The 12810-nt window shown below is 43.6% G+C and overlaps 1 protein-coding gene across 1 annotated transcript; it reads right to left on the reverse strand.

Moving 5' to 3' along the window:
* Window positions 1-4254: 4254 nt before the first annotated feature.
* FAM181B (family with sequence similarity 181 member B) lies at window positions 4255-6232 on the reverse strand. The gene has a single exon (XM_073569179.1). The coding sequence runs from the start codon at window positions 5910-5912 to the stop codon at window positions 4908-4910; it is 1005 nt and encodes a 334-aa protein (XP_073425280.1). The 5' UTR covers window positions 5913-6232; the 3' UTR covers window positions 4255-4907.
* Between the last annotated feature and the right edge of the window lie 6578 nt (window positions 6233-12810).

Below are 12810 nucleotides of genomic sequence, written 5' to 3' on the forward strand. Positions count from 1 at the left end.
TACTCTATAATATACACATAAGTTTCCTAAGGGTCAGCCTACCCCAAAAAGGTGACCTCAGGGCATATATATTAGATATTAAGCACTATTCAGACTGTCTCCATCTTATAAAATGATGACGTTTATCTGGGATATGTTGATATTTCGGTATTGGTTGGGTCTGCCCACTAGGATCCCCACTAATCCTAATAATGGAGGAGCCACAGCACTAACTTTGTGCCCCCTTCTAAGTTTGATCAGGATCATCAATGTGTAAGGAAAACCCGCATCTGGAGAGACTTGCCCCTTGTACAGCAAGCTAATGGAAATCTTGTCCATGTGTATCCCCTCTTTTTTAAGCCATCTTTGCCCCCTTAACATCTCTGTTCCCACCTACCCAAGACAGCAAGGTACAAAACAAACACCTACAACCTCTTACTTTAGAAGATTTCATCAAGACCTGAGAGAGAGACAACTTTTGGAGATCGGGAGGATTGGATTGTCCATGTTCTGGGAACCTCATGGACATTCTGGGAGAATTAGCCAGTATTTGCCAATCACAAATTAATGTCATAACCTAGTGATACGCCATGACTTCGTGCCATGTGAATCGCCCTTTGGGAAATGTCAGACAGCGTATACTCTACTCATCTAACCCTCCTTGGTCAAACCACATCTGGAATATTGTGCCTACTTATGGGCACCACATTTTAAAAAAGACATTGAAAAACTGGAGCAAGTTCAGAGAAGAGCTACCATGATGGTGAGCGGACTGTAAAGTATGTCCTATGAGGAACAGTTAAAGGATCTGGGAATGTTTCACTGCAAAAAAGAAGACTGAGAGGAGACTTAATAGCTGTCTACAAATACCTGAAGGGCTGTCACAGTGTAGAGGGATCATCATTATTCTCCTTTGCACATGGAAACACGAGAAGCAATGGGATGAAACTGAAAGGGAGAAGATACAGATTAGATATTAGGCTCTTTCACATTAGCATTTTTTAGCGCGCTTCGTGCGCAATAGAAGCACATGCAAAAAAACGCATCATGCGTTTTGCATGTGTTTGCATTTTTAGGCGCATGCGTTTTAACCAGTTTCTAGCCATGTTAACTCTTAAAATGCACCTCCATGTCCATGCGCATGCCTGAGTTCCCATAGACTGTAATGCGTTATTTTGTCGCATTCCGTGCGCAAGCGTGCTCATGCGTTTTTTTTACGCCGTTGGACGGACCCAAAAATGCAACAGGTTGCGCACGAAAATGCATACGAACGCATGCAAACGCTAGACCATGCGCACGCCATGTTAAACATAGGTGCGCATGATGCATGCACATGGACGCGCACGATGCGCTGCGCAAAAAAAAACGCTAATATGAAACCAGCCTTAGAAAAAACATTTTGACAGGGTGATCAGTGAGTGGAACAGGCTGCCACAAGATGTGGTGAGTTCTCCTTCAATGGAAGTCTTCAAACAGAAGCTGGACAGACATCTGACTGAGATGGTTTAGTGAATCCTGCATTGAGCAGGGGGCTGGACACGATGACCCTGGAGGTCCCTTCCAGCTCTAATATTCTATAATTCTATGATATCAGGCAATGTATTGCCCGGATTGGCCAGTGTCACTCCAGACCAAAGAATGACAGCTGCATAAAAATATTTGCTGTAACGCTTGGGTCGGGAGAACTGGTTTTGATCTTTGTCCGACCGTCTAACTCTCCCCTTAAAGGGTGTTTCTATGTATAAATAAAAAAAACTAGAGATGAACCAATCAACTGGAAGTGAATGGAATATGTTTGGAAGAATGTTTATTTTTAGTGATTCAATTTGCTCAAATCCAAGAACTGAAAATTAAAAATATTATACTCACCTCGCTGTTCACCTGTCCGGTCACCTCATCCTCCACTGACTGCCTTGATCTGGTCCTGGTTTTCTCCTCTTCGGTCTTCATTCTTCTGCACCTCAAGCAATGACTAGACTGGGGGCAACGTCATGATTTTGTATGAGGCCTAGTCATGAAGTGAGGGCAAGGTCATAATGATCGCCGTCGCAGAGGGTGCGACCGAGTCCACGCCCATGCTGGAGGGGGCCCGCAGACTCCAGCGCCTCCTTCTGCTGGAAGGTCATCAACAAAATGGAGCAAGTTCAGAAAAGAGCGACCAGAATGGTGACCGGTCTGCAAACCCTGTCTTATGAGGAAAGGTTGCAGGATTTGGGAATGTTTAGTTTGCAAAAGAGAAGACTGAGTGGAGACTTAATAGCTGTCTACAAATATCTCAAGGGCTGTCACATTGTAGTAGGATCAACTTTATTCTCATTTGCACAAGGAAAGACTAGAAGCAATGGGATGAAACTGAATGGGAGGAGACACAGATTAGATATTAGAAAAAACTTTTTGACAGTTAGAGTGATCAATGAGTGGAACAGGCTGCCACGAGAAGTGGTGAGTTCTCCTTCAATGGAAGTCTTCAAACAGAGGCTGGACAGACATCTGACTGGGATGATTTAGCGAATCCTACTTTGAGCAGGGGGTTGGACCAGATGGCCCAGGAGGTCCCTTCCAACTCTACGATTCTATGATTCTATGATCCAGCTGAAGTGTATTGCAGTGCAGGGACTCTCCGCTTCAGGCATTGGCATTGCATGGCAGTGAGAGCATGCGTTGCCATAGCAGGTACACCAATGTCAGCGGTGTGCCTCTGCGCCTGTTACAGAAAAGGACACCGCACGTCGTGGGAGCAGCGGAAGGTGAGAAGAATGTTTTTTTTATTATGGTGAGGCAGAACGGAGGACATATATATCAGAAAGGGGCCCAGAATTGGGGACATATATACCAGAAAGGGGCCCAGGATAGGGACATGCACAGAATGAAGGGGGACATGTATATCAGGATGGGCTCAGTATGGCAGACATGTATACCAGAATGGGGGATATATATACCAGAAAGGGACCAAGGTTGGAAGACATATATATATCTAGATGAGGGACATACAGTATATACTGTGACCCGGGCTGGGGGGCATATATATCCCAAAGGGGGACATGTATACTAGAATTGGAGACATGTATACCAGGATGGGGGACATGTATACCAGAAAGAGGCCTAGGATGGTGGAAATATTTACCAGGAATGAACCATGATAATGGACATATATACCAGGATGGGATATAATATATATACCAGGAAAGGGGACATATACACCAGAAAGTGGCCCAGGATGCGGGAGGTGTATACCAGAAAGGGGGACATTTATACTAGGATAGGAGACAAATATAACAGAAAAGGGGGCACATATATATCAGGATGGGGGATGTATGTTCCGGAAAGGAGGACATACAGTATATACCACAAAGGGGAACATGTATACCAGGATGAGGAAAATATATATATGAAAGGGGCCCAGGTTGGGAGATATCTATACCAGGATATACCAAAAAGGGGCCCAGGATAGGGACATGTACACCAGGATGGGGACATATTTTCTGGGATGAGAGACATGTATACCAGGGTGGGGGATATATATGCCAGAAAGGGACCCAGGTTGGGAGACATAAATACCAGTATGGGGGGACATATATACAAGAAAGGGGCCCAGGATGAGAGACATGTATACCAGAATGAGGTGTATATATATATATATATATATATATACACACACACACACACCAGTAAGGGATTCAGGTTGGGGAACATATATACCAGAAATTTACCCGGTATGCTCTCTCACTGCCAATGTTAAATTAACACTGCATCACCTGCCTCTTGTGCCCCAATCACTGATTTTTTTGCATCCTGGCAAAAAAAGTTTTTTTTGTTTTTTTAAATCTTCATAAATCTCCTTGGGCGGGGGGGGGTTGATAAAATGTACGGTATAACTCAGTATTATTTTACCTTTTTTATAGGGTCATGATTACATAGACACAAAAAATGACACCAATATTTTGAAAAGGACCATGACCGACCCAACATTTTTTTAAATTTTATCTTTTTAAAAGTTGGGTCATGATTACGTGAATGCAAGAAATGCAATGACTATTCTGACGAGGCCCAAATACATTTTATTATTTTTTTAGTAGGGGCACTGTTTATTTAAATGCATGTAGGTTTATCAAAGCCCAACGCGAGCGGCCAATATTTTGTGATCACTAAGTTCTTTTTGAGAAATAATGAGCACAGAACAACTTTTCGAAACAAAAAGAAATTTATATTAATGGTTCCCAATGGAATTTTTTTTTTTTTTTCGAATGGTAACATGAAAAAAAATATATATATATATAATGATCACAAGTTTATTTTTTAACAGTCAATACATAGACACACAAGACAATGCAGTTTCTTTAATACACCGCCGACTCCGTAAATGAAACAGTCAGTCGTTATACAGTTAATAAAAGAGGGCCTCGGGGTAATCTCAAGTTCATCAATGAAGAAAAAAAAATTGTTTTGGGGGAAGGGGTCAAACGTTCAGAGAAGATGGATAGGCAACGACATTTAAAGGGACCACCGATGGGTGAATGTAGATTGTCAAAAAAAACATAAAAATTCTACTGGTTACAGATAAAAAAAAATGATGCTAAACTTCATCGCATAAGAATTTTTGCATTGTTTATAAAAAATTTTACATAGAAAACAAAAGTTAGCTTAAACCAAAAATGATATTTTGACACAAGGGCAGATATGGCTTTCAGTAGTATATAATATTGTCCATTTACAGATTAAAATAGCTTATTACATTAAGAATTTTTGAGAAAAATAAAAAGCTGAATATCAATATTATCAATGTTGAGTGTTATTCTGACAGGATCAGGATTTTTTTTTTTTTAAGGTCGTCACTACGTTGCATCTGAGTGAGTTTATTGCACAACTCTGTCTGTTATACAGTTCTTCAAAAAAGTTTTGGAAAACTTTTACAAAACTTTTTTTTTTTTTTACAAAACAGAGTACCCAATTCTGTTGTATCCTGAACCGCAGTCGTAAAACATTTGGGGTAAGGAGCACTCGGGGTAGCAGGGGTTAAACGGTGTTATACTGGGACAGTTGTCCTCCATAGAAGCTGGGATGGTAGCGGGGTCTGTGTTGGTTGAATAGACGGGGACTGGCACTGGAATACATTTCAAACTTTCATTCAAGTTTGGGCTGCAAGTTCCCACGGGACTCTTTTTAATTGGATTACATGGATTCCAGGGGTCGGAATAAAGAAGCCCATTTAGCAAGTGATGGGGCTCATAAATGGAATGTTCTGCCGGAACATCTTGGTGTATCTTTACTGATGCTCCCTGAATGATCTCTTGCTCTGAGATCATGTTGTTGTAATCAGGGCCCAATAGGTCAAAAAGTTCAACGGTTTCTTGGTTACCTTTATCCAAGTCCTTTAAGGTCACCACTCCAGAATTGGTAAGAAGTCCCGATGAAGAATAAGCAGGTTCGGTGAAGAAAGAGGGTGGCAAGTTCCGATTCCTCAAGGGCACTTTTTTGCATTTTTCCCCACGAATCTCCTTGACATTATCAAAAAGCGCAGCCAAGCTCTTGCTCTGCAAGTTGGACTGGGCATTGTCCCTCTTCGGAGGAGGCTTACAGTGATAATTCTGGGGGCTGTTGCCACTGGTGGGAGACGTGACTTGACCTTTCGGAGAACTTTGACTTGTCACTCCATTACTGATTATACCCGTGCATCTTTTAATCTGTTTTTGAAGGTACTTCCGATGGTTGACCTTTCTCTTTGACTTCACTGGCTTGTCCAGGGCCAGTTTTATGTTACTGGAAGCCGTATTAATAAAACTAAGAAGATCCTTACTTGATTCCTTATAGTCTCCACTTTCTACGGCTCCCAAGAAGTCGACTCCTTCGTGATAGCTTTTCTCAAAGTCCACAGCTGATCCCGAGAAATATAAGGGCAGAAAATGATGATTCATAATCTCAGCTTGGACAGCCATCCCGACAAGATGATTCCTTCTGTCTATCGAGAGTCAAAAATACCAATCCCGGAAGAAGACGTCTGTAGACCGGTTGTCTTGAAAATCATATTCAGATGGTAAGATCAGATCAGTGGATCCCAGCGGAGATTTCTAAATTCCTTTACTCGTTGGCCAATTTGTACCATTCAAGGTTTTTCAAAAAGTTGAACTTCATCCTTAAAAAAAAAAGCAAAAATTTGCCAAAATCTCAGAAGGTAAAGACATGGGTAGAAGATGAGCTTGAGAGCAAGATGCAGCCAGCGTCAGGCTTTCAGCTGCTTCTTGGTTTAATTTGTTCTCACCAGAAACACACATCCTGAAAAGAATGGGAGGGTCGGATAAGTAGGAGGTCTGCAAGCCTTAATGGTATCAGCTTTCACTAAATCCGTGGGCTGGGAATGATACATCATGCAAGGTCTGGAATAAAGACTGCACTGTGCTGGCCTCTCCTCCAGCCACAAAACAAAGTGCAGTCCCCTGTTTCCATTCAAGCCTGGAATAACATAAATACTCCTGTTGTCTTAACTTTTTTTTCTTCTTCTCTGGCATTGACCTTTTTATTTTTGTTTTCTTTTTTTTTTTGCTTTTATTTTGTTAATTGCAACAACTTAAAGGTAAACTGATGTCATTATTTATTTATAATTGTTTTATTTGTTCTATTGTATGGGCATAAACCAAGGATTATCTATCCATCTGTTTAAAAGCAAAATAGAAAAGCTATTGTTTCCTAGATAGATAAAGATGGATAGATAGATAGATGACTCTGATCTCTCCTTCAAACCACATATCCAAGCCCTTTCCACTTCCTGCTAACTCCAACCCAAAAATATCTCCCGGAACCGTACATTCCTCAACCAAGAATCTGGAAAAACCCTAGTCCATGCCCTCAACATCTCCTGCCTTGGCTACTGCAACCTCCTGCTCTGTGGCCTCCCCACTAAGACTCTCGCGCCCCGCCAATCTATCCTAAACTCTGCTGCCTATCTAATCTACCTGTCCCTCTGCTGCTCCCCAGGCTCTCCCCTCTGTCAATCCCTGCACTGGCTCCCCATTACCCAAAGACTCCATAACAAAACCCTAACCATGGCATGCAAAGCCATCCACAACCTATCTCCTCCATATATCTGTGACCTCATCTCCCGGTACTTACCTGCACGCAACCTCCGATCCTCACAAGATCTCCTTCTCTACTCCCCTCTTATCTGCTCTTCCCACAATCGCATACAAGATTTCTCCCGTGCATCCCCTCTACTCCTGAACTCTCTACCACAACATATCAGACTCTCGCCTACCATGGAAACCTTCAAAAAGAACCTGAAGACCAACCTCTTCCGACAAGCCTACAACCTGCAGTAACCACCGATCGACCAAACCGCTGCACGACCAGCTATGCCCCCTCGCCTACTGTATCCTCACCCATCCCTGGCAGATTGTGAGCCCTCGCGGGCACCGTCCTCTCTCCTCCTGTACCAGTCGGTGAGTAATTATGCCCAAGATTATTATACTTGTTTGTTATTATGTATACCCCTCCTCACGTGTAAAGCGCCATGAAATAAATGGCACCTCAATAATAATATTACATAGAAGATAGATATTAGATAGATAGATACAGTGGGGCAAAAAAGTATTTAGTCAGTCAGCAATAGTGCAAGTTCCACCACTTAAAAAGATGAGAGGCGTCTGTAATTTACATCATAGGTAGACCTCAACTATGGGAGACAAACTGAGAAAAAAAAATCCAGAAAATCACATTGTCTGTTTTTTTTTCATTTTATTTGCATATTATGGTGGAAAATAAGTATTTGGTCAGAAACAAGCAATCAAGATTTCTGGCTCTCACAGACCTGTAACTTCTTCTTTAAGAGTCTCCTCTTTCCTCCACTCATTACCTGTAGTAATGGCACCTGTTTAAACTTGTTATCAGTATAAAAAGACACCTGTGCACACCCTCAAACAGTCTGACTCCAAACTCCACTATGGTGAAGACCAAAGAGCTGTCAAAGGACACCAGAAACAAAATTGTAGCCCTGCACCAGGCTGGGAAGACTGAATCTGCAATAGCCAACCAGCTTGGAGTGAAGAAATCAACTGTGGGAGCAATAATTAGAAAATGGAAGACATACAAGACCACTGATAATCTCCCTCGATCTGGTGCTCCACGCAAAATCCCACCCCGTGGGGTCAGAATGATCACAAGAACGGTGAGCAAAAATCCCAGAACCACGCGGGGGGACCTAGTGAATGAACTGCAGAGAGCTGGGACCAATGTAACAAGGCCTACCATAAGTAACACACTACGCCACCATGGACTCAGATCCTGCAGTGCCAGACGTGTCCCATTGCTTAAGCCTGTACATGTCCGGGCCCGTCTGAAGTTTGCTAGAGAGCATTTGGATGATCCAGAGGAGTTTTGGGAGAATGTCCTATGGTCTGATGAATCAACAGCCGCGGAGACACCATCACATGTTTCTCAACGCAAGCAATGACTAGCCAGGTCTTTCCCCGGGAAGGAACAACCACGGGAAGGGCAGTCTCCAATGAAGGAAACCACCTATGCCAAAACATGGTATCCATCCACAGACAGCTGTTTCGGGGTATTGCCCCTCATCAGTGTGGAGTAGGAAACTGGCTAGTAGGAGCAATGCCTAGTGAAAGGCTATGAACATAAGGATGAGTGACCTCATGGAGATCAACATCCAACACTGCGGAGACACCATCACATGTTTCTCAACGCAGTGATCTAGAGCAATGCCCCCATCCCTTATGGGAAATATGCAAAAGCATGTAAATCAACAGCCGCGGAGACACCATCACATGTTTCTCAACGCAAGCAATGACTAGCCAGGTCTTTCCCCGGGAAGGAACAACCACGGGAAGGGCAGTCTCCAATGAAGGAAACCACCTATGCCAAAACATGGTATCCATCCACAGACAGCTGTTTCGGGGTATTGCCCCTCATCAGTGTGGAGTAGGAAACTGGCTAGTAGGAGCAATGCCTAGTGAAAGGCTATGAACATAAGGATGAGTGACCTCATGGAGATCAACATCCAACACTGCGGAGACACCATCACATGTTTCTCAACGCAGTGATCTAGAGCAATGCCCCCATCCCTTATGGGAAATATGCAAAAGCATGTAAATCAACAGCCGCGGAGACACCATCACATGTTTCTCAACGCAAGCAATGACTAGCCAGGTCTTTCCCCGGGAAGGAACAACCACGGGAAGGGCAGTCTCCAATGAAGGAAACCACCTATGCCAAAACATGGTATCCATCCACAGACAGCTGTTTCGGGGTATTGCCCCTCATCAGTGTGGAGTAGGAAACTGGCTAGTAGGAGCAATGCCTAGTGAAAGGCTATGAACATAAGGATGAGTGACCTCATGGAGATCAACATCCAACACTGCGGAGACACCATCACATGTTTCTCAACGCAGTGATCTAGAGCAATGCCCCCATCCCTTATGGGAAATATGCAAAAGCATGTAAATCAACAGCCGCGGAGACACCATCACATGTTTCTCAACGCAAGCAATGACTAGCCAGGTCTTTCCCCGGGAAGGAACAACCACGGGAAGGGCAGTCTCCAATGAAGGAAACCACCTATGCCAAAACATGGTATCCATCCACAGACAGCTGTTTCGGGGTATTGCCCCTCATCAGTGTGGAGTAGGAAACTGGCTAGTAGGAGCAATGCCTAGTGAAAGGCTATGAACATAAGGATGAGTGACCTCATGGAGATCAACATCCAACACTGCGGAGACACCATCACATGTTTCTCAACGCAGTGATCTAGAGCAATGCCCCCATCCCTTATGGGAAATATGCAAAAGCATGTAAATCAACAGCCGCGGAGACACCATCACATGTTTCTCAACGCAAGCAATGACTAGCCAGGTCTTTCCCCGGGAAGGAACAACCACGGGAAGGGCAGTCTCCAATGAAGGAAACCACCTATGCCAAAACATGGTATTGCTCTAGATCACTGCGTTGAGAAACATGTGATGGTGTCTCCGCAGTGTTGGATGTTGATCTCCATGAGGTCACTCATCCTTATGTTCATAGCCTTTCACTAGGCATTGCTCCTACTAGCCAGTTTCCTACTCCACACTGATGAGGGGCAATACCCCGAAACAGCTGTCTGTGGATGGATACCATGTTTTGGCATAGGTGGTTTCCTTCATTGGAGACTGCCCTTCCCGTGGTTGTTCCTTCCCGGGGAAAGACCTGGCTAGTCATTGCTTGCGTTGAGAAACATGTGATGGTGTCTCCGCGGCTGTTGATTTACATGCTTTTGCATATTTCCCATAAGGGATGGGGGCATTGCTCTAGATCACTGCGTTGAGAAACATGTGATGGTGTCTCCGCAGTGTTGGATGTTGATCTCCATGAGGTCACTCATCCTTATGTTCATAGCCTTTCACTAGGCATTGCTCCTACTAGCCAGTTTCCTACTCCACACTGATGAGGGGCAATACCCCGAAACAGCTGTCTGTGGATGGATACCATGTTTTGGCATAGGTGGTTTCCTTCATTGGAGACTGCCCTTCCCGTGGTTGTTCCTTCCCGGGGAAAGACCTGGCTAGTCATTGCTTGCGTTGAGAAACATGTGATGGTGTCTCCGCGGCTGTTGATTTACATGCTTTTGCATATTTCCCATAAGGGATGGGGGCATTGCTCTAGATCACTGCGTTGAGAAACATGTGATGGTGTCTCCGCAGTGTTGGATGTTGATCTCCATGAGGTCACTCATCCTTATGTTCATAGCCTTTCACTAGGCATTGCTCCTACTAGCCAGTTTCCTACTCCACACTGATGAGGGGCAATACCCCGAAACAGCTGTCTGTGGATGGATACCATGTTTTGGCATAGGTGGTTTCCTTCATTGGAGACTGCCCTTCCCGTGGTTGTTCCTTCCCGGGGAAAGACCTGGCTAGTCATTGCTTGCGTTGAGAAACATGTGATGGTGTCTCCGCGGCTGTTGATTTACATGCTTTTGCATATTTCCCATAAGGGATGGGGGCATTGCTCTAGATCACTGCGTTGAGAAACATGTGATGGTGTCTCCGCAGTGTTGGATGTTGATCTCCATGAGGTCACTCATCCTTATGTTCATAGCCTTTCACTAGGCATTGCTCCTACTAGCCAGTTTCCTACTCCACACTGATGAGGGGCAATACCCCGAAACAGCTGTCTGTGGATGGATACCATGTTTTGGCATAGGTGGTTTCCTTCATTGGAGACTGCCCTTCCCGTGGTTGTTCCTTCCCGGGGAAAGACCTGGCTAGTCATTGCTTGCGTTGAGAAACATGTGATGGTGTCTCCGCGGCTGTTGATTTACATGCTTTTGCATATTTCCCATAAGGGATGGGGGCATTGCTCTAGATCACTGCGTTGAGAAACATGTGATGGTGTCTCCGCAGTGTTGGATGTTGATCTCCATGAGGTCACTCATCCTTATGTTCATATTCTATGGTCTGATGAAACCAAACTGGAACTGTTTGGTAGAAACACAACTTGTCGTGTTTGGAGGAAAAAGAATACTGAGTTGCATCCATCAAACACCATACCTACTGTAAAGCATGGTGGTGGAAACATCATGCTTTGGGGCTGTTTCTCTGCAAAGGGGCCAGGATGACTGATCTGGGTACATGAAAGAATGAATGGGGCCATGTATCGTGAGATTTTGAGTGCAAACCTCCTTCCATCAGCAAGGGCATTGAAGATGAAACGTGGCTGGGTCTTTCAACATGACAATGATCCAAAGCACACCGCCAGGGCAACGAAGGAGTGGCTTCGTAAGAAGCATTTCAAGGTCCTGGAGTGGCCTAGCCAGTCTCCAGATCTCAACCCTATAGAAAACCTTTGGAGGGAGTTGAAAGTCCGTGTTGCCAAGCGAAAAGCCAAAAACATCACTGCTCTAGAGGAGATCTGCATGGAGGAATGGGCCAACATACCAACAACAGTGTGTGGCAACCTTGTGAAGACTTACAGAAAATGTTTGACATCTGTCATTGCCAACAAAGGATATATCACAAAGTATTGAGATGAAATTTTGTTTCTGACCAAATACTTATTTTCCACCATAATATGCAAATAAAATGAAAAAAAAACAGACAATGTGATTTTCTGGATTTTTTTTTCTCAGTTTGTCTCCCATAGTTGAGGTCTACCTATGATGTAAATTACAGACGCCTCTCATCTTTTTAAGTGGTGGAACTTGCACTATTGCTGACTGACTAAATACTTTTTTGCCCCACTGTACATAGATAAATAAGAAATAGATAATAGATAGATACAGTAGATAGATAGATAATAGAGAGACAGATAGATAATAAATAGATATGAGATAGATGATAGATAATAGATAGATAATAGGTCTATAATAGACAAAAAGATAGCTAGAAAGATAATAGATAGATAGATAATTGATAGATAATAAATAGATGATATATAATAGATAGATAGATAGATAGATAGATAGATAGATGATAGCTAAATAGATATGAGTACATAGATAAATAGATATTAGATAGAATTCTCGCTTCATGTTCTTTTCCATCACAGGATTTGCACTACTGCGGCTCTCGGAAGTGAAGTCCCTATAGAGCCTTTATAATGCACTAATTCCATTATAACCTTACTCCTCCATGAATGGAAACCCTGTATCCGCCTAGAAGGTCAGGCATAAAGAGTTGTGATGTCAGGACAGCGCGGCCCAGGAGTTAAGACCTTCTTTTCTCACTGAAGTGGATAATCCCATCTCGGGGATTCAGGAAACATTACATGGTCATTTGAACACACTACACAGGAAGGGAAAATGGGCCGGCAAGCGGCTAAGGGGTTAATGAGGCAGCGGAGAAGAGAATTCTAAAT

The sequence above is a fragment of the Dendrobates tinctorius genome, unplaced genomic scaffold, assembly GCF_039654945.1.
Source record: "Dendrobates tinctorius isolate UK_male_01 unplaced genomic scaffold, ASM3965494v1 ptg000023l, whole genome shotgun sequence".
In the NCBI taxonomy this organism is placed as follows: Eukaryota; Metazoa; Chordata; class Amphibia; order Anura; family Dendrobatidae; genus Dendrobates; species Dendrobates tinctorius.

What these genes read in the sequence shown, in the direction of transcription:
- FAM181B (XM_073569179.1), bottom strand. Translation starts at nt 5,912, where the DNA reads ATGGCTGTCCAAGCTGAGATTATGAATCATCATTTTCTGCCCTTATAT.